Raw genomic sequence first — 23,678 nt, 5'->3', positions numbered from 1 at the left:
AGAACTGTCCAGACATAAACGAACTAACAGAAACTGTTACCTCATATCTATCATTCTGCGAGGAGTTAACAATTCCAACAAAAACAATACAAGTCTATGGAAACAATAAGCCCTGGATGACCAAAAAAATCAAACACCTTATTACTGAAAAGAAAACAAAGTATAAGGCTAGCAACGAAGAGTTTATAAATGCTAAAAATAAACTGAGAAAAGCAATAATTGAAGGGAAAAAAACATACAAAGAAAAGATTGAGAATTTCTTTGCCAAGAACAACTCAAAACAATGCTGGGAGGGATTAAAGAAAATAACGGGCTGCGCCTCAAAACGAAAACAAATTTTAGTGGCTGATGATGAGAAATTCGCCAACGAACTAAATTATTTTTATTCTCGTTTTGACAAAGAAGATTTTGTTGATCTACACAAAGAACTTTTCAACACTCTGTCCAAAGGAAAAAAAGAGCCCTACGTCAATTTTGTAACGGAGGATGAAGTGACATTGTTACTTAAAAGAGTAGACGTAACAAAAGCTTGTGGACCAGACAAAATTAGTGGCAAGCTGATCAAGCTATGTGCGGAGCAAATTTCTTCTATCTTCTGTCATATCTTTAACCAGTCATTGCAAACGTGCGTAATTCCAAACATCTGGAAAACTTCAGAAATCATACCAGTGCCTAAGAAACCAAAAATAGATTGCTTAAATGATTTCCGCCCAGTAGCACTAACACCTATTGTTATGAAATGTTTTGAAAAATATATCCTTAAACAACTTGTAGCAAAAGTCAATAACAGCCTAGACCCTCACCAATTTGCATACAAAGCAGCTAGAGGAACTGAGGATGCCATTCTATTGCTTTTGGACCAGCTTTATAAGCATCTCGATATACCCAAAATATATGCACGAGTCCTCTTCGTAGATTTCTCCTCGGCTTTCAATACCATACAGCCACATCTAATGATAAACAAACTGAGTAACTTAAATGTAAGCCATTACTTGCAAGCATGGGTTCTAAACTTTTTAACCCAACGGCCCCAGTATGTTAAAGTCAACAACACCAAATCGTCAACTCGAGTACTATGTACGGGTGCTCCACAAGGTTGTGTACTTTCTCCTGTACTATACACTCTTTACACTAATGACATAAGAAGCATCTATGACTCAGTTAAACTCATTAAATTCGCTGATGATACTGCCATAGTCGGTCTTATTTCAGGAGACGAAACTCAGTATCGAAGCTCGATAGAAGAGTTTACAAACTGGTGCACCGACAACTTTCTAGAACTGAATGTAACAAAAACTAAAGAACTTATAATAGATTTTAGAAAGAAAAAACAAACTATACGTGAACTGCAAATAAACACTACATCTATAGAACAAGTAAAGGCATATAAATATCTAGGCGTTATCATCAACAACAAACTTTCATGGGAAGACCACCTTTGAACTCTGACAAAGAAAACAGCCCAGCGACTCTTTTTTCTATACAAACTCAACAGTTTTAAATTAAACAAGAAGATCCTTGAGACATTTTACGGCGCGACTGTACAAAATCTTCTAACATACGGAATAAGTTGTTGGCAAGGCAACGCCTCATCTAAACTGTTGCAACGTCTAGAAAACATCATTAAAAAAGCATCAAAAATTACACTCACAACATTACCACATTTAAAGGAACTTTTTGAACAAACGTGCCTAAGAAAAATAGAAAAAATCTTGGAAGACAACGGCCACCCGCTCCATCAGAACTACGCCAGGTCGTCGCGAAGTGGGCGACTGCTGTCAATCAAAACAAGAACGGAGCGGTACAAAAACTCGTTCGTACCTCACTCGGTCAGACTCTATCACCGCCACTCATTGATCAGGGAACATGAAATGCACCAAGATACCTGTGTGTAGTCGCTGAATGAACTCTTTATGTTGTCTGTTGTATTTATGTGTATTTTTCTGTTGTGTTGTCTCTATATGAGAAACGAGTCCTTGTAATCACAACAAATTTCCGTAAGGATCAATAAAGCAGTCTTAGTCTTAGTCTTAGTCTTAGTCTTAGATAGATAGATAGATAGATAGATAGATAGATAGATAGATAGATAGATAGATAGATAGATAGATAGATAGATAGATAAGTATAGGTCTACATATTTTTATTTTACACTTACCTGTAAAGAAGGGATTGCTTGGCAACAGATTCATTGTGAGTCACCATTACTATCGGACACCGAGGTTTATAACGAGATACAAGATGTGCCGCTCGGCCAGACTCGGTAATAACTATGATGGCGGCCGCCATGCAAGTGTATGAAGCAGCCACCGTTGATATAGCCAAGCTATGAGTTGGATCAACTGAAGGAATGTTAACTCTTCTAAGCTCTCCAAACATATGGCGACTGAAAAAAAGATATACGTATTCATGGGCGTAGCCAGGGGGGTTGGGGTTCAAACCCCTCCCCCCCGAGGGGGGGGATCGGAATTTAGTGACTAATTTTTTGCTTTGATTTTGTTTATTTTAGGTGAGATTTTAATACTAAACCATCACTTGCCCCAGCACAGCCAAGGGTTTTTGAGTTTAAAACCCCTTACCAGGGGTTTTGAGTTTAAAACCCCTACCAGGGTGTTTTGAGTTTAAAACCCCCTACCAGGGGTTTTAGCAGTTAAATTCCCCCTCTTCTATAAAACAAAACAAAATCTAAAGCAAACTACAGTCACCTAATTCCAAAGGTTCCATGACAATTCGTTCATTGACATTTCGTTCACCGACAAATCGTTCACGACTTCTCGTTCACGCGACTATTCGTTCACCAGACAGTTCGTTCACCTGACAATTCGTTCACCAGACAATTCGTTCACCCTACTATTCGTTCACAGACAACTTGTTCACCGACAAATCGTTCACGCAACAAATCGTTCACTGACAATTCGTTCACAAACAAATTGTTCACAGACAAATCGTTCACTGGATAGTAACATATTGTTAATATTATATATTCTCGTCGCGTGTTTAATTTGTTTACATTAAGACTTTTGTAGCTATTATTTAAAAAAAAAAAACTTGCTTGCAAATCCCCCAACCCCCCAACCCCCGAACAAAAATTCTGGTTACGCCCATGTACATTTTTATAATATAATTACTAATTCTCTCACTTGCCATTGGCGATAAAATATGAAAAGTCATTTTCAAGATAGAAACCGCAGCGGTTAAATTAAAGTGAATGATAATGCGTATAACAATTTTAAAACGACTAGATCTAGATCTACTAGTATATATATATGGCTCCTTTTGTCTCGAAAGGCAATGGATGCGCCCAAGTGAGTCACTGGTTTTGGCTTAATCTTGAGACGGGGCAGAATCTGGTGTGGCTAATCAAGCCAATTCTAGAACGGCAGACTTTGCCACAATTCGTACATTTGTATGCCTCTGATTTAGGGCTAGCAGACAGGACAGCTTTCTTTTTTTCCCTCTTGATTAAAGCCACTTCAATTCTTTTGTTCTCAGCAAGGGTTGTCCCAGCACGCACAGTCTGTCTCCATGCACTCCGGTCTTTGGCTATGTTTTCCCACATACTTTCACTGATGCCTGAGGCTCTCATGTCTCGCTTGCAGACATCTCTATATGTTAGTCTTGGGCGGCCCTTGGGTCTGACTCCTTCCACAAGCTCAGCATATAAGATATCTTTCGGGATTCTACCATCTGGCATGCGGGTGACATGTCCGAGCCAGCGAAATCTCCTTTGTGTCAGGAGAGCATACATGCTGTTCATATTGGCCAGTCTCAAAACTTCCTGATTGGAGACATGGTCCCTCCAAGAGATGCCCATTATGCGTCTCAGGCAGCGCAAGTGGAAACTATTCAATCTGTGCTCTTGGTACATGTATGTTGACCAGCTTTCACTGCCATAAAGGAGAGTGCTCACAACACAGGCGTTGTAGACTAGGATTTTGGTCGCTGTGGTCAATTTACCATTTTCCTACTAGTAAGCCTCTTCTAAAGCAAAAATTACCGACCTATAAAGAAATATACCCAAATTTCCCGTATTTATTTATTTATCTGGAAGCATTCCCCACCACTCATCAGCTACGCCCATTGATTTGTTCAAATCCCGTCTCGAGCTGAGTTGTATTTGCTGAGCTGTCTAAAGGCAGCATGAAAACCTTCTCCAAGATACCTCATCTCCACCCCTCCCCAACAGATTCACAACACAGACTGAGCTTGTGGCATGAAAAGAATGACACACTACATAAAAGTATTTTTTTTTTGTTTCAACCTTTGAACTCAATGTATTTCAATGTCATTCCGGTTAAAAAATAATCATTCAATGGTGAAACAACTTTTCCATTTAAGTAACACAAAATTGATGAAGAGAGCACATCAGGGTTACCAGACGCCGGCTCAAAGAGATGACCGCCTTTTTTTTTGTTTTTTTTTTCTGTCCGGCAGGTATTTGCCTAAATTGTAAAAATGTCCGCTTTTACTCTGCAGTTTACTACAATGGTTTATTAGGCCTATTCATTTCTATAATCTAATTGAAACACACAACCTCATTCATGGAAGAAAAAAAATGAAAACAATCTTCTTGAACAAACGTTCGTATTTTCTAAGCAGTGCGTCAACCCAAAGCCTGCTCGCTCCTACTCTGTTTGGTATATGCTTATAACGACATCAAGGAAGGTGTATTTCTCCATACAAGATCCGCTGGAAAACTCTTCAATGTATCAAAATTGAGGGCAAAAAAACAACAAACAAACAAAAGTTTGAAAGACTAATCAGGGATATCCTCTATGCTGAGAATGCAGCTATTGTTGCTGAATCTGCTACTCAGCCATGGTTGACCGTTCTTATTTAGCACTTAGGAGGTAAAAGGAACCTGTCTACAAAATTTGCTGCATGCCAGAAGTTTGGCTTAAATAAATACTAGTTCTAAACACAAGCACTGCACCTCACGTGCGATTAAAGGCCTACCACTGGAAATTAGTAACATGTGTATTAAGATCTACCCCAACAATAAACCATGAGTTACTGCAAAAATTAAACAATAAATCAACAAAAAGAAAAGAGCATTTATGTGTGGCGACAGACAGGATAAGAAAGCACAACAAAATCTCATTACTCTTGAGGAAGGGAGGAGAAACTACGCACCTAACTAGAAGACTCGATTAACCCTTCTACTGTCATTTCAACACTAACGATTTTAATGATTTAAGACTTAAGGCCTTTGAAGATATTAACAACTGTTTAGTATTAGTGATTAACAAAGAGCAAATCTGCAACATCTTTAAAGGTCAACCCAATGAAAGCTGGTGGGCCTGTTTGAATGAAAGGGCGAATCCTAAAAGAATGTGCTGAACAAGTAAATGAACCTTTCCTAGGCATTTTTTTAACTTCATTACTAAACCACGAGATACCATCTGTGTGGAAGTCGTCCATAATCGTACCTGTACCAAAGGTTTCCAAACCAAAGGAAATTAATTACTTTAGACCACTAGCGGATCCAGAACTTTGGAATGGGGGGGGGGGCGATTTTTTTCCAAACCCTAACCCAATGCATAAACGTGCGTACAGCATATATATATATATATGACAATTAAAAAAAAGTATTGTTTCGTAACCTTCGGCGAAAAAAAAAACACAAAAAAAAACCCAGTCATGTTGAGGCCTTTCTCTTGATAGCTTGATGTTCTGGGGGAGCACTGTAAGCCTCCTCATTTGGGTTCGGGGCTAAGCCCGACACCAAAAGCGTTTTCTTGCATCCTTCACAGCAGAAACGCATTCTCCTGACATCTACAGCTCATTACTAATCAGTGGGGTTCAGGGCGAAGCCCCGACGCCGAAAGCGTTTTCTTACACTCTGAAGGGGGGTTTAAATTCAAAACCCCTTTTGGCATTGCTCATAGCATTTTGAGTGCGTAATTTGCTTTTTTTTTACATTGAAGATGGCGGAAGGTTTAAACTCAAAACCCCTTTGGCTACGCTCACAGATTTTGGAGTGTGTAATTTTCTTTTTTTTTTTTTTTGTATTGAAAAGGTATTTTTTAGCTTCAAAATTCATTGGCGGAAGGTTTAAACTCAAAACCCCTTTGACTACATTTATAGAATTTTGAGTGTATAATTTGCTTTGTTTTTAATATTAAAGAGGTATTTTTTTTTACCTTCAAACCCCGCTGAAGGGAGGGGGGGTTTAAACTCATAACTGAGTCAAAACAAATTTAGCTACGCTCATAACATTTTGAGTGCGTAATTACCTTTTTTTATATTGAAGAGGTATTTTTTGTCTTCAAACCCTACTGAAGAAGGGGGGGAGGGGTTAAAATCAAAACCCCCTTCAAAATTTTGGGTGTGTAATTTACTTTTATTTTGAAGAGGGGGTTTATCGTAAATTTTGGAGGGTTTTTAAAATCAAAATCTTCCTTAACTGTGCTTTTGGAGTTTGGGGATTGTCGTTTGCATTTTTTCTTTTTGGTTTTGTTTTATAGAAGAGGGGGATTTAACTGCTAAAACCCTTGGTAGAGGGTTTTAAACTCAAAAACCCTTGGCTGTGCTTGGGCAAGTGACGGTTTGGTATTAAAATCTCACCTAATATAAACAAAATCAAAGCAAAAAATCAGTCACTAAATTCCGACCCCCCCCCCCCGCAGGGGAGATTTCATTTCGGGGGGTGGGGTAGGGGTTTGAACCCCAACCCCCCCTGGCTACGCCCATGCCTATGTCCATTTATTTTTAGCGGTCTAAAAACAAAACCAATCCTGATAGCATTAATGAGATAGATCTAGACTCTTTTTCTTTTTTTTTTTTTTTTGAGAGTGAGAGCAAGTAATGGTAGTATGGTACTTTGTAACACTATGTCAAAAACAACAACACCAACTAATCCTAATAGCATTACCTCTTTCTCTCCCAACTGACGATACCATCGTTGATTTGACCTCATTAAATTAAATTAATGTTTGATTTTATAAACTTTACTTTGCGTTATAGAAAAAGAGCATGCATTCATTTAAATTCTAGGCCAAATAAAACTTTTCTGATGACAAACAAGAATGCTATTCAAGCTTAGTCGGGGGGGGGGGGAATACTAATGTGAAAATGAAGAATTCCATTGTAACGGTAGAAAATAATTACGGAGAGTAAGAGTTAAAAAGATAAATCTAGATCTATTGTCCTTTTTGCTACATTCAAAAGTGGTCACATAAACGACTACAAATAATAAAACAAATGGATTTTTCTTTTTATTTAGAGAACAAAATACCAAAAGAAATGTAGAAATGGGAACGGGAAAGTGTACGAGGACTAACTTTTGTTGTTGTTGGCGCGGGTGGTAGTGGTGGTAGAGGGAGGGATAAGTAAACTAAACTTGTTGGGCCTAAAATAAGAGAGTGTATATGTGTCGGGGAGCATTATGAAGTGGGTCCTTCCAAATCAAGTCAAAACCACATGTAAATTTTGTAATGCACAAATTTCCTTATGAATAATAAAGAGTATTATTATTATTATTTCTACTATCTTGGCTCTATCATCTCCAAAGATGTGCTACATCAATAACAGAATAGCCAAGGCAATGGGAACCATGGCACGGCTGCAGAAAAGAATGTGGGACAATACTTTGCTGACTACCAATACCAAAGCCCTAATCTGACCTTTGTCATGAGCACTCTCCTATCACTGGCGGATCCAGGGGGGGAGGGAATACTACCCCCCCCCCGAAGGAATTTTCCCGAACCCCACTGATAAATAATGAGCTGTAATTGTCAGGTGAATGCGTTTCTGCAGTGATTTTAAGAATGCAAGAAAACGCTTTTGGCGTCGGAGCATCGCCTCGAACCGCACTGAGGAGGTTTACAGCGTTTCCCCAGACCCCCAAGCTATCAAGAGAAAGGGCTCAACATGACTGGGTTTTTTTCTTCGCAGAAAGTTGAGAAACACTGCTTTTTTATATTTCTAATATATATATATATATATATATATATATATATATATATATATATATATATATATATATATATATATATATATATATATATATATATATATATATATATATATATATATATATATATATATATATATATATATATATGCTGTACTCACGTTTACGCATAGGGTTAGGGTTTACTGAGCGTTAGGGTTAGGAAAAAAATCGACTCCCCCACTCCAAAGTTCTGGATCCGCTATTGTCTCCTATACGGTAGTGAAACAGGGTCAACATACTCTTGGCAGGAGAAAAAGCTGAATATCTTCCACCTCTAGATGCGGCGGATTTTTTAAATAAGGTGGCAAGATAAAATAACCTACGAGGAAGTGCTTTGAGGAGCAGGGTGCCAGGGCATCCGCGCTGTTATGAGCAGTAGATGCATTGGCTGGCTTGTGCATGTTCACAGAATACCACAAGGTCGATTCTCACAAAACATTCTGTATGGTGATGTAATAGAAGGCAGGAGTGCCACAGATCTCCCACTTTTAAGATATATTGATGTATGCAAACGATGCATGTAGCTCTTCAAAATTGACACGAACAGTTGTGAAAATGAGGTACTGGATAGATCCAGATGGAGAGCAAGAATAAAAAAGGAAGGGTCCTGGATTCCAGATGGCATATAACCTGAAGTAGAAAGAAGGGTGAAAGTGCTACAACATCTGGTGATTACAGATTCCCAACCTATGACCGAAGCTGTGTATCAAGGATTGACATCTTTAGTCACATGAGAAGTTACAAATGGAAAAGATGTGTAAGCCTGGCTTTTAAAGTTTATTTTATTTTCAATCCTTTTAAACTGGGTCCTCCTTTTTAAGATTTTTCTTCCTTTTGTCGTCCTCTTGGCTTGTAAGCTGTAGATGTCTAATAACTACACCACTCAGAGAGGACAACTGTTATATGCACACTGCTGCTTAATAAATGATGTGGGAAAGGACGATACCAGTATCGAGAGCAACAAGAATATCATAATGTCCACGATTCATCAAATCTAGCTGCACAACTCTAAGCATTAAGAGAAGGGCAGCTCAGTGCAACACACAATAGCTACGAGTGCAACACAGAATACTCACGAGTGAAACACAGATTCAGCTTCCAGACAAACTGAGCTCATATGCATCACCGCCTCTATTGGGTATAAGCCTGAAAAATAGAGATTGAAAACCTAAATCGCTGCCAGGCCGGTATAAAAAAAAACTATCAATAGAATAAAACTTCCATGTAAGTGTTTGTTGAGTTCAACACGTCTCCCTTCCATCTTTGCTTTCACTAATATCTAGACTATAGGAATATCTAAGTTATAGCCTTAAGAAAGAAGCAAAGAATTTTATTTTTGGGGGGATAGAAATAATTGACAAATATTATTGTTTAACTACATTTACAGACAATTAAAAAGCGTTTAAAAAAATACCAATTTTCCAATTCTAAAGGCCCTTTACATAGCGCGCAAAATATTAGGACACCATAAACATACACACATCATAAAGCTTTGGAGCATAAAGATGTAGAGGACATGTTGGCCTACATTACCTTTGGCCGATTCTCCAGACAGCATCACACAATCAGCTCCATCTAGTACCGCATTAGCGACATCGTTGGATTCGGCTCGCGTGGCTCTAGGCTTACTTGTCATACTTTCTAGCATCTGAGTGGCACAGATAACTGGTTTGCCAAACATGTTACACGCAGAGATCAAATACTTTTGGGCAATAAATACCTATGAAAAGAAAGTGAACTCACAGATATGGGAAACTACACATTCACACTATTAGAAAAGAAGAAGGTAGGCCTATAGGCTACATGTATGCAATGATAAAGTCTAGGTCTAGATCAGTCTATGTAATTGAATCCATGTTGGGTCAAAGTGTAGTGGTTATTTATTTAAAAAAAAAATTCAATTGTTAGTGTGTCACTGATATTAATTAAACATTCAACTCGAATACAATAGGCCCAATATATTATATATCCATTTAAAAACATTCTCTGATTAATTTTGTTTCTTGATATTGGTCTGAAATAGAATGTATGTAACCCTTTTAGTATTTAGTTTCAGGACAGGATTTTAGAAAGTGCTAGGCCCTTGGAGATATTTTTTGTTGAGCCCCTACCCTCTTTCGAAAGCTTCAAAGAAATTAAATTAATATAGTTAAGTTTAGTTTTCATTCGTTCTTCAATAGTTAATCATGCTGTTTCATCTCTTACATACTTTCAGCGAATTGTTATAGCACATTGAGTCACTAGTCATTGTTTTAAAAAGCTTGTTCAAATTAAATAGTAATTAAATATTAGGTTTATTGCCAATGTCATAAAATAACGCAATCAAATAATGTCGCAGCTAATCTCTACTCGTGTCTTTATGCATAAAGAAGGCCTACTTGAAACTCGCAGTAGCCTACAGAGAAGAGAAGTAGGCCTAACTAGATCTACATACTAGGACCACTCAAGCCATCCCCGTACTTCATTAGAATCTACAAAAACTTTAGGTCTGGTTGAGGAAATGTTTAATTGACCATATTGAGGATTACAATTGCACTATGACTAGGTGACATCATTAAGAACAACAATCTTAGCTATAAGCCTATAAATGATACTATGCTCTCATTAATTTAGGATATTTACGGTAAGGCTCTCTGCAAACTGCACCACACGAGACTACTAACTTAAAGAACTTGACAAATCAGAGCTCCAAAATAACGTAACAGTTACGTAACACTGACTGTACATTTCCGCTTCGTCGCGAACTTGCACTGGGTTTCACTGTTCACAACTGACTTCACACACTGGGCTCATTGGGGGCCCGGGGGGAGGGTACTTTACCTCTTTAGGGGCCCCTGCATTTTGATATTCAACATCATGACATGAGATAATGACGTAATATTTAATGTAAAAACAAAGTTTGGACACTCATTTGCCCCCCCCCCCCATTAGGTGGAGGCCAGGGTGATTTTCAAATTTGGACCCTCTTTCCCCACCTTAGCTACGCAACTAGCTCGTTGTGTCGGATTTGATCGCAGATCTTGACTATACTCCGTAACGAACAGTCGTAATACGCCATACGGAGCCACACCGCGGTACCGCACTGAACTGAGCCTGGAGCCACACCGCGGTACCGCACTGAACTGAGCCTGGAGCCACACCGCGGTACCGCACTGAAATGAGCCGGGAGCCACACCGCGGTACCGCACTGAACTGAGCCTGGAGCCACACCGCGGTACCGCACTGAACTGAGCCTGGAGCCACACCGCGGTACCGCACTGAAATGAGCCTGGAGCCACACCGCGGTACCGCACTGAACTGAGCCTGGAGCCACACCGCGGTACCGCACTGAAATGAGCCGGGAGCCACACCGCGGTACCGCACTGAACTGAGCCGGAAGCCACACCGCGGTACCGCACTGAACTGAGCCTGGAGCCACACCGCGGTACCGCACTGAACTGAGCCTGGAGCCACACCGCGGTACCGCACTGAAATGAGCCGGGAGCCACACCGCGGTACCGCACTGAAATGAGCCTGGAGCCACACCGCGGTACCGCACTGAACTGAGCCTGGAGCCACACCGCGGTACCGCACTGAACTGAGCCTGGAGCCACACCGCGGTACCGCACTGAAATGAGCCTGGAGCCACACCGCGGTACCGCACTGAACTGAGCCTGGAGCCACACCGTGGTACCGCACTGAACTGAGTCTGGAGCCACACCGCGGTACCGCACTGAACTGAGCCGTCTACTAAACTCCGTTGTAGTGAACAGTCTTGACTGAGACAATTCCGTTCTTTATTTAGGGTCCCCACTGGCCTTCCAGAAACCGACGGAACGTCGCTCAACCATTCTAGTTGATCACATGACTACATCCAACGTGACTGGCCTGAGTAGTGTTCACTTTAGATGCTTCTTGAAACTTCGCCAGTCATCGCTGTGGACCGTCTCCACTCGTCACGGTTGACAGCTCGTCTAGCATACATATTAATATTAATGTTAATATATATTAATCATGTAAATTTTTAGATGATTAAATACAAATATTAAAATTTGATTATTGCAAATATTATTGTTCAATACACAACATGTACTAAGTATCACAAAGTTCTGGTTTATTTTAGATGCGATGGTAGACACATACCTTCTCGGGCGGTATTTCTATCCCCATGTCTCCTCTGGCTACCATCACACCATCACATTCTTTTAGTATATCAGGAAAACTGCGAATGCCTTCAAAACTTTCTATTTTAGCGATTATTTGGATATGTCTTCCATTCTGACCAAGCACTTGGCGAATCTCTCTAATTCCGTTGCCATCCCTGTGGACAAAAAAGTTTATTTATAGCTACATAGAAGTTGACAGACAGAGATGTACTTTAAACAATGAACAAAACTATTAAAATGTAAAAAAAAAAAAAGAACTAAAAAGAAATTAATTTTTATCAATGCGTGGTCATATAGTTAGCCCTCTAAACTTTTAACACAATGATCCCGAGTTTTCTTTCTCTTCCATCCTCAGCCTTCATGCAGGAGGTCTGGGTTAGGAAGTGATAATCTTCATTTCCGAACGAACAAACGAACATCCAAAATGTATAAAGAAATATATACAATGGAAAAGAATTGCCTAACAGTAAGAGAAGCCATGACGTTGAAACCTACGTTCATTAGAAAACATTGAAGAGTTCACACAAAAACACTAATGAGTATTAGTGGCGTCACTAGTGTCAATATCAACCGGTGCTAAAACTCAAGGTGTCAGCCCCAAACCTCTTACCCCCTTCTCAGCCCGAAATAAAAATCCCCCTCCCCCATTTTTTTGTCAAACCATAATAACTGTGATCTAATTAATTAATTGCTAAACTTTAAAAGTAGTATCGATTCTATTTTAAATTTCGTTGTGTAAGACATTTTAACGAATCTATTTCATAGATGTAAAAAAATTGATATTAGAACATGGCATCCAGAAACAATTTGTCCTGAATTTGCAAAATCTCTATAGCAAGCCAAGCTCTTGCAGTTAAACAGACGATGGAAAAACGGAGCTGTTCAACATGGGTGTATCACAAGGGTGTATGTTGTCCCCATTTCTCTTTCTGCTAGTCATCGACGATGTCATGAAGAACAAATCATGAATCAGGCTGCATTCAGCATCCCAAGGCATGAACCAAACCGATAGGACCTGGATTTTACAGACAACGTAGCATTACTATGTAATACAATTAAATATATACAGGAGATAATGGAGAGTCTCGATAGAGTATCTTCGTCAACAAAGTCTTATGGATCTTGAACAAATAGAAAAGTTAACCTTTTTTGTCAAGGCAATCTATATCTAACATGGCATCGCACCTTTTTAGAAGACCGTGGGCTCCAGCTGGAAAGAGGCTTTGAAAGTCACCTTAGACCGATCTTTGTGGAGAAATTTGCGTTCTATGCACGAGAGCCTAGGTGTTTCTCAAACCCAATATATTAAGTTGGTCAAATAAAAGGTCTAGGGGAGCGCCGTAACTTCACCCAGAGTTGTCCAGTAGGCCTACAAGGCTTCGGACGCCAAGCAATTTTCTGCATTTCTGAGCTTCAGAAACGTTCTCCAGGTGCCTACGAGTCTACGACGCATCAATTTTTTTTACAGTAGAAATAAAGATTACAAGTAGAATAGAATTAAATTTAGAAGGTGTGAGCTTGCGCTCCTAGATCTATTTTTATCTGTTGTTAATTTGTGTAAACTATCTAGGCTAGTGCTGAGTGCATGAATGTTTCCCGCCAGCTCTTTAATGTTAGAGTTAGTTTAGATGAGTCATGACCTGGCTCTATAAATAGAAAGTCAGTTCTTTCTTTTTCCGGTGTTGACCGTTGGTCTGTGTGACCAGGTATTGAGTTAGTAGTTAGTAATAGTAGTGTAATTTCAGCTGGGACCGCCTGCTATAATACCCTGTCGTTATTTTGACTGCCTTACTGTCGTTACTTCTACTGCCTTACTGTTGCTTACCGCCTGTCAAGCCGCTAGTAGCTTACTGTTTAGTGTTGGGATAATAGAGGTTATTTGAGTGGTTTATTGTTTGGTAGTGGGTATATTTGTTTTATTACTGTTTTTTTGTGTCAATGTAAATAAAGTGTATATAAGTTTTGTTTTATACATTTAGTTTAGTTTGTTCCTTTAGTTAGCTAGATTAGTTTAGTTTAGTTTAATTGTGCTGTCTGGTTGCTTAGGCCACTCTAGCCCCTTGGTCGCAGACCGAGGTGCACAGATTGGGCCCACCCAGTAGAGCTACCACCTGCCTACTGAAAAATATTGAACAAATGTTGAGCAGCAGATAATAATAAAAAGGGCCTCACTCAGTAGCGCCACACCCTGACCGTCTGACCTGCTCACAAAGGGTTGGGACATTTTGATACTGAACTGTAAGAGACATTCAAAACATTTAGAGAATGTAAGTTTGGAATGAGCCTGACATCGTATTCAGTCGTCTTGTTGCGCGCCTGTTAAGTTTACGCAATAGAACCAAGGGATTTTACTTCAGATACGTAGAAGGTGGCAAACCCTAGAAGTCTTCTTCAAAAGAACGTTTTCAACCGATTTGTGTGACTCCAGTATTTCCTGTGGAAAAGTTCTGCTTCAAAGATGAAACGAACGACGTCACTTCCTGGAATTTCTTTGACATTTTCAAAAAATATCGTTTTCACTTGATTAATAGATTACTAAATATGGCGTTACAAATTCAACCAATTTTTATCCTTGAAATAGTTTTCGCCCTTCTCTTTTTGTAACCACATAACGTTTGATACAACTGTGCCGACACTATTAATATGGATACTAAACGTGCATGTTTGGCTATTTAGCTAGAGTCACTTACTTACTTACCCCTGGTGGGTGTCACCCAGTGTGGCCTAATGAAACTACAGACGTGTATTATTATTTGTGTATTATGTCGTACACACAATCTGATCACAAATTTTATCATTAGTAAATATAAAATGAAAAAGGGTTGTACCAGGTGGGAGGGGTGATACATGCAATGGCCTTCCGCTCATTGGACAAACCAATACTTTTTTCTTTTTTTTCTTTTAGCTAAAAAACTACAAAATAAAAAAAACAACAAATGTCACTAATTCTTATATCGAGTCGTCCCACCCCCTATTCTTTAATGCCAAATGCAATCATTAGCAGAAATTATAAAAGGAGCGAGGATTAACGTTTTCACTTTACCGCCCCTTTCCAGACGAAAACATGACGTTTTAAAACAAAAAAGTCAAATATGGCGACAGAGTTTATGTAATTGCATACGAATTTATCTTAGTAATTTAAAAAAAAGACTTGGAAAATTTAGAATTCAAATGAAATTTTTCATTATAAGAGTAACAATGGAGATGAGTTCTGAACCTAAATATTATTTTCCTAGTCACCTTTTTTCCAACCTTTACTAATACTGATATTTTTCTACTATTTAAAAAAATTTGAGACTATAACACACAACACGCACCGTGTTCCTAAAAATGCAAACAAATTTAGAGTAGAATCTAATTGGCTCACTTCATTTCTCCTCCCACTTCCGTCTTTTTTGTTTAGAACTTTGAATAAAAGTTTTGTAACAAAACAAAGTTACCAACATGCCTATTGAACAAAATGTATCACTTACAAATGTGCTTTTTTTTTTAATATTATTTTTCGAATATTTGTTTTTCGGCGGCGATCCTCATAGTCTTAATCTAAATATGTGGGGCATCTTATCTTTTCAAGGAACAAATCGGTTGTATTTGCAATGTAGTAAGGGCCTGTACATTCATATTAGAATATTTTTCAAGTAAAACATTCTCAAAAGGTCCTTTTTGAATAGGATGAATAATGAGTTGTAGATGTCAGGAAAATGCGTTTCTGCTGTGAAGAATACAAGAAAACGCTTTTGGCGTCGGGGCTTCGTCTCAACATGCCTTTTTTTTTTTTTTTTTTTTTGCCAAAGGTTGAGAAACACTGCTTTTTAAAAAATCGTATATGCTTAGGGTTGGAGTTTACTGAGGGTTAGGGTTTGGACCCCCCCCATTAAAAAGTTCTGGGTCGGCTAGTAACCGACAGGCCGTGTACATTTAAAGTAAACTTTTGTCTATAACCAAAATCCGTAATAAGATTTGTAAAATTTAAAATTGTAAATTGTACAATGGGGCTGAAGCCCACAATGTTAATTTCCCAGGGTAAACTACTCACTGTATAAAGGAGGCAAACACCATGTCCACATTTTGATCGAGTCCAAATAACAAATCTTGTTTATCTTTTCCTGATACTGCCGGTAAATCTATTGGCGTGTTTGGCAGATTACATCCCTTTAGAGAAAATATAGACTAAATTTAGAAAATAAAATCTTACAATTAACTTGTAATAGTTTACATACAAAATTTACACCAATTCCTACTTTATGTTCAAATAATATGGTCAACCAAACCTTCATAGCTTATTATTCATAATTTATTCAACCTATACATAAGGGCGGAAATATGCAGAGGATAATACTGATAGGCTTACTTAGGGGGTCGTTCGTAAATGACGTCACGCTCTAGGGACAAGGGGGAAGAGGGGGGGGGGTAAGCGATTTTTGTCACGTCACAAATTTAAAATTCAGAAAAAAAAACACAAATAAAATATTTTTTTAATCTTCAAAAATCTAATAACATTTTTTAGGTACTCATTTCAACATGAACTTCTCAGGTAGTTTTATTTTGAAATAAAAAGCATTGAATGAAACTATAGAGATATTTCAGTCTTGTTTGAGGAGTTCAACTGAAAACATCATGTTGGCACTGCCGACTGAGAATTTCACGTTGTTCTTCAAAAAATACTAAATCTTAAATTTCCGGAAAAATATCGACGTCAATGTGTTTTTTGACACTTCAAATCTCTCGCCTGAAAACATCAAATGGAGACAAAAGTTACATTCAATTTATTTATGGAAACATCAGCTGTGACATCGCCTAAAGGGCTTGAATTCATCAACGAACATTCATTAACACACAGATGTTAACGAGTGAAACATCCGCATAAACTTTCAATTATTTCTCGCTATAGTATCTGTAACGAATTTGTCCGATTTGAATTATTCTGCTCATTTCGCTTCATTTTGCCGAGATCGCCTAAATTCTCGCGCAACGAGTTCACACGTCATTTTTCATCGCTTGAAAATTATTATAATTTTCACGAATCCTCCTCAATTCTGCTTCTGAATTGACTCAGCAACACACAGAAGTTAAAGTAACCATGAATGATAAGCAACTTTCATTAGAATTTTTTTTTTTTTTGACTAACTTAAATTTTTCTCTTGTTTTTTCCTAGATGTGACGTGACGCAGAAGTGGTTGGGGGGGGGGGGGGTCTGAAAATTTGTGATACTTTGTGACAAGGGGGGAGGGGGTCAAAAAAGGTCATTTTTTGCTTGACGTCACTTACGAACGACCCCTTATTAATAAGAAAAATACATATAATTGTTAGTGCACCTAAATCCTTAAACTTTCAGGTAATATAAAATGTTTCTAAAAATTCAATTTATAAATAACATAATCGTTGTCGAAATTTTGATAAAATGTCTTGTCACGCAGCACAAGTTTATGTGTAAAATTTCAGCTCGATGGGATAATGAAAAGTTTAAAGAATTATTCACAATTTTTACTTTGCTTTTATTTTTACTCTGACGAAAGTGAGGTGCAGTAAGAATGAGCAAGGAACGTACAAATGTTGTTGTTGTTTTTTTTTTTAAAGACAATTCCTGCTTTATGAAGTTGAAGACTTTTGTAAGAGCGATTACTGTTCTCTTAAAAACTAGTATATTATAGATACAAAAATGTACCCCGACCACTTCTTTGTAAAAAAAAAAAGTCATTTATAAATCATATATAAAATCATAAGTCATTTATAAAATTATTGTTTGGTAATATAGATCCAGACCTATAAACATTAAATGACAGTAATTAAGACTAGAAAGGGCCTACTGGATCTAGTTAAAGATATGGATATTGATCCAGGATTAGAAACATAAAAAAGACCGTAGTTTAGATTTCCATATAAGACGGTCAGCAGAATGTCCTGTCTCGAAAGTTTGTTGTTTGTTGTTTTGGTTGTTTTTTTTTAGTAAATATAATCGGAAAGTTTTACTTATTTATGTTCAAGATATCGTCTAGATTCTAGTTCTTCAGACCAAATTAAATTTTAAGATGATTATATTTAGAAAATTTTTAACGGTCACACTAGAGTTTTCCCAGTGTGGTCAATTAGTATTTTTTCTCAACGACATAGACCCCCTCAAAATTATAGGAAAAAATCGTTAGAGACGTGTTTTAGATCTGTGTCCAGGTTCCAGGTTTTGTCCATGACGAATTGTCCAACTGATATTAGGGAATGTAAAACCCAAACAAAAAGGTCGAGATAGAAAGCAACATTTGGTCTAGGGCATTGTGTACACGCCCAGAGGAGAACAAAGTACACAACAAAACAAGACAAAGTAAACTAATAATAGCTTAACACTATGTTGATGAAGCTTAAATATTAAGTATTTCTTTTCTAAATGAAGCGACTTTTTGCCGTTGTTCACTATTTGCGGAGACAAAATGTTTGAGCACGACATTTGCTTCAAAGTGTACTAGGTGAGAAGAATGAGTTTCACTAAGTAACTCAGTGGGAAGAATGAGTTTCAATAAGTCACTCAGTGGGAAGAATGAGATCACTAAGTCACTCAGTGAGAAGAATGAGATCACTAAGTCACTCAGTGAGAAGAATGAGTTTCACTAAGTCACTCAGTGGGAAGAATGAGTTTCACTAAGTCACTCAGTGAGAAGAATGAGATCACTAAGTCACTCAGTGAGAAGAATGAGTTTCACTAAATCACTCAGTGAGAAGAATGAGTTTCACTAAATCACTCAGTGAGAAGAATGAGTTTCAATAAGTCACTCAGTGAGAAGAATGAGTTTCAATAAGTCACTCAGTGAGAAGAATGAGTTTCACTAAGTCACTCAGTGAGAAGAATGAGATCACTAAGTCACTCAGTGAGAGGAATGAGTTTCACTTAATCACTCAGTGAGAAGAATTAGTTTCAATAAGTCAATAAAGATTCTCTTTCTTTGGTGACCACCAGTGTAAACTTTCATCAGCATTATCATTTTATTATGCCCGGAAATGCACAAATAGAATAAAACAAAAGATCTTGAGAAGCTCTGAGTAGCACGTTTCATGAAGGTTTGAGTATGCGAGTACATGTTCATGAAGAAGGTTGTCCATAAACTTGTCATCATTAGGCTTTTTAGCGGCCCCGTAAGGGGAAAAGCCACTATTAGGTTTGTGCAAAATGTCCGTCTGTCACACTCAGATCTCGAAAACTAGAAGAGATATCAAAAATATTATTTCACCATGCGATGCGGCTTGAAAAGTTTAGGTGCAACGGCTACTTTTGGTTTTCTAAAAGCAAACTGTTTAATTTATAAAATTAATTATACAAGCGATTTTTTCATAAAAATACACCAATTCTAAAACAATTAAGAAAATGTAAGGGAGGCAATGTTACAATATTGTAATAACTGAAGTGAGGCAACTCAACAAGGCACATATATCTTTATTTACAAGACATCACAAGTTCATAAAACATCATCTTTCTTAGGCACGATCTCTCCATATTGGCTCTCTACTTGGGCGGAAATCGTTAGTCTCTTCATGTCAACATCCTGTTCTAGTTTGGTTACTAGAAGTGCGCATCTCTGCACTAGCCTGGATGGTGGTGCGCATGGCAAAGTCATAGCACTTTTCGTCCCGAAAAGAAACACTGCAGTGGAGCTTTGACAGTTCAGGTGGAGGTCGATCGGTGGGAATCACAGACGTTAGGGTGTCTGTTGCCCACAAAGCCATCTGCACAGTTTCCCGTGGTCGTCGCTTCCTCTTCTTCCAGTTGGCAAGTCTACGCTTGAGGCGATATCGTGGTCGCTGCTTCGACCTCATGACGATAGTCGCTGATGCCAGCCAGCTGACACAGGGAGAGTTAGTGGAGGTCAGGGTTGCCAGCCACGTAACACAAATGGATGTTGTGGCCATGACCGTAGATTCCAGGGTTGTTGTTCTAAGACGCTGAGTCAGCGGACATTTTCCATGGACGTGTTGTGACACAGTTGTAGGCCCACAGCTAGCCATGGTTTCAAGCACATAGTCTTTCTCAGCTTCATCTGTAAGGTATGCCCATGAAGCATCCTTGTAATGTTCTTCCACCGCTACATCAGGTTTTGCTGGGATTAATTCATCACCGTTCAAGTCACTTTCACTGATCTGGGCAGAAGTACACATTTCTGTCAAGTTCAGGTCTTGTAGCTGGGTTTCTTGGCATGGGCACTGTCCCCACAGGACGCCGCATATACAGTTCATGTCAATCGCCTGGATGCAGTTGCCAAGTATGGAGTTCTCTCTTATGCCGCTGCCAAAGTCAAATTCGTTGTTTCTGCCTCGGCCATTGTTGGGGCCCGTATTCGCAATTTCACCCGATGACATCCAAGGCAAGGAATCAGAAACGGTCTTGAGGCTTTCATGGTTTGAGTTCTTATCAAAGGTACTGACAGATAAACAGAGGTCTCTAAGGTCCACAGCAGCCAGCTTGGACGCAGACCCAACGTTGTCTTGATCTGTCCGGCTCGTTGCAGGTATACCAGGAACAAAAGTTTCAGGCTCATAACAGACTTCTCTAGTTTCTTCATTTGTTTCTTTTCTTTCAATTCTGTATATCCCATTGATATCGCCGCAGCAATCGTTGTCACGTTTCTCGCCATGAAAGTCATCCCCGCCAGACTTGCCCACAACACAGTCACAGACAGCGCTCCAATCCCCAGCGCGTCCATCACCACTGTTTGTGCAGCCACAGTCCTGACCAGGCAACTTCTCCTTCCCTAACGAGTTTATTCCTCCTTTTGCTTGCGATACAATTTTATCACTTTGGTCTATTTGGCCTTCTACTTGCAATACACTTTCATCAGCTTTGTTCAACATTATGTTCCTGCTCATGTTCAGTTGTTCATCAAATGCATCCAAAAAATCCTGGATCTTGCCAATGAACTCAACAATCCCAAGTTCAATTTCAAATGTGTAGGTCTCCGGATCTTCTTCTTCATTGATCAGAGCTTGCCTCAGACGAGCCGTGAGCGTTTCCCTGCTACCGAGGGATTTTAAACCTCGGTCCCGAAGCTCTTGTCTTATCTCTTTAATTGAGAGCTGATGTAATAGCTTCAAATATGTCATGATTGTAATCAAAGCCTACCTCCTCTCGTTGAGTTGTCTATAATCCCACTTCTGACACCAATTGTAATAACTTAAGTGAGGCAACTCAACAAGGCGCATATATCTTTATTTACAAGACATCACAATTTCATAAAACATCATCTTTCTTAGGCACGATCTCTCCATATTGGCTCTCTACTTGGGCGGAAATCGTTAGTCTCTTCGTGTCAACATCCTGTTCTAGTTTGGTTACTAGAAGAGCGCATCTCTGCACTAGCCTGGATGGTGGTGCGCATGGCAAAGTCATAACAATATGTTAAGATAGAATATTGATTTTTTTTTGTATTTTCAGTATCACCAAGTCAAATATATTTATAAAATGTACAAGAAATGTTCACAACAAATATAAGTATTAGTTAAAGGTGTTTTTTCTGGTCAACTAGCTGCTAAAATTACAAGAAAACATTTCTGTTTGTTTATAAAGGCTAATAAGGCACTTTGTATGTAAATATCACTCACATTTTTTAAAATGGACTTTTATGCAGCGACTTTCCTGCAGTAGCGTAACGCCGCGGCTTAATATAATGCTAAACTAAATCCTTAAAATTTTTTATGTAATCAGATTTTATTTATTTTTTGTTTAGTGCCCCCATCAGGATAAAAGCAGCTTATTTTTGTGCGGTTTGTTTGTTGGTCGGTCTGTCCTTCACATTTATATAAAAAACAATAACAACACTAAAGGCTATTGAAAATCTGATTTAACCTTCAATGTTCCTTCCAAAACATTGCAATAGTTTTAAGTATCTATAATAGATTGTTCGAGATGTTTTTGTGAAACAAAATCAATGCCAACGAATTTTAGTTTGCTCTTCTAACTTATATTACATGTAATTTCCTTCCTATAAACTATGAAGTTGTTCCGGAAGTTGTTTTATAAAAAAAAATATGTCAAATGGTTATTTGAAATAGCATCATTGACTTACTGTCACATCATTATTTATAGCTATTGTGAATGTATTAGTTGAGAAGCACGAAATAAACGTTATACTTGTGTTTCACGTGAGAGACGAGAATCTATAGTTGAATTGTGGAGTGTTAATCACATGGTCAAGCAGTAGTGTCGCCAAGTTCTTAAGCTGTAAGGATGTCTAACGTAGTTGATTCAGTGATTTAATATCAATTGTGTACTTAGAATATTTCATTGGACTTGTGTAATAGAACAAATATCTCTTTTGTGGCTGGAACTGCCTGTGAACTGTTATTTTATTTTATTGGAAATAAATATATTGTCTGCTGATCAAGGTTTTACTTGATTTATGATTACTATTAATATGTGTTGTGCTGTGCTGAATGAAGTAGACATACGATGTAAAAACTAGTACACCAGCTCTAGTGAAACAAGACATCTTTAATTACATTAACACACACGTGTAAATGTCACATAATAACAGTGACACTTACATTACCCTTATATTCTTGGACAATAAGTCACTATAGTTTATTTATCGATATCCATTTTTTTCCGTATTTTCAACTTCAAACAAATTTATCTAATGACATAAGTGTTTTTTTTTTAATTATCTGTAAAGAATGTTCCAGATTTGGTTTTGAAAAAGAAATCAACCTATATTACTTAAATTTTCTTACAAATCGTCGCCAAAATTGTTTCGAATTTTATATGAAAATCTACTAACACAAATAACTGTTTGAAATCCCTCTTCTAATAAATAAAACAAATAATCTTCTTCTCATTTACGAATATCGGTTGTTCCGGATTTTTATGAAAAACATCTAACTCTATTTATGTAAAATTGAACTTTTGTCGTACATTACATTTAATTTTCTAGCTAAATGTTTTAAATCTAATTATCGTTAATATTATGTTCCGATTTTTAAGGAAAACAACTTCCTAACACCAAAATATGGTATAAAAATCTCTCCCCAAGGCTATGGTACATGTAATTTTCATACGAGACCATTACAAAAATTTAATTACGGTATTAGATTGATCAAGAATGGTCTTTTTCTCTCACTATATATACAAACATCCGGAACATTCTATTATAGATACTTAAAACCAGTGCGATGTTTCGGAAAGAAAATTAAAGGTTAATCAAATTTTCAATAGCTTTTAGTTGTTTTTGTTTTCGATATTAACATGACGAACAGACAGACTATCAGAAAAAACACACAAAAAATGCGGCTTTAATCCTAATATATAGCTCTGTTGATAACTATGCTGAGACATCGAAGTACAAGCACGATATATCAATGCTAAAAGATTACCTAAAATCGCTTGTCTGACATATTGTTCATATCCGGTAGAGATAACATGCCGTAATGTGTAATTTATCTCTTTATCAATAATAGGCTATTAGTTTGTAACCAGTTTGTTATTAAGTTAAGAGCAATGCCTGGTCGAGCGGTTAGCGTGCTGAACTGATTATCTCGACGGTCCCGGGTTGTTTGTTTATTTGTTTTAATGTTTCGGATGTTCCTTCAGACTTGAAGACAGTTTA

The 23,678-nt window shown here is 38.0% G+C and overlaps 1 protein-coding gene across 1 annotated transcript in view; it reads right to left on the bottom strand.

The window, feature by feature from the left end:
* Window positions 1-23,678, bottom strand: part of LOC106058165 (pyruvate kinase PKM-like) — a 32,435-nt gene that overhangs the window by 6,581 nt on the left and 2,176 nt on the right. Inside the window, exons 4-8 of the mRNA XM_056041242.1 lie at window positions 16,136-16,251; window positions 12,077-12,254; window positions 9,488-9,674; window positions 9,031-9,100; window positions 2,156-2,383 (exon numbers count right to left, since the gene is read on the bottom strand). Coding sequence (XP_055897217.1) covers window positions 2,156-2,383; window positions 9,031-9,100; window positions 9,488-9,674; window positions 12,077-12,254; window positions 16,136-16,251 — 779 coding nt within the window. The remainder of the gene's footprint in view (window positions 1-2,155; window positions 2,384-9,030; window positions 9,101-9,487; window positions 9,675-12,076; window positions 12,255-16,135; window positions 16,252-23,678) is intronic.

This window comes from Biomphalaria glabrata, chromosome 1, assembly GCF_947242115.1.
Source record: "Biomphalaria glabrata chromosome 1, xgBioGlab47.1, whole genome shotgun sequence".
Taxonomy (NCBI): domain Eukaryota; kingdom Metazoa; phylum Mollusca; class Gastropoda; family Planorbidae; genus Biomphalaria; species Biomphalaria glabrata.
Note: the sequence above shows the minus strand (reverse complement) of the source record. Positions and strands in the feature narration are given on the sequence as shown.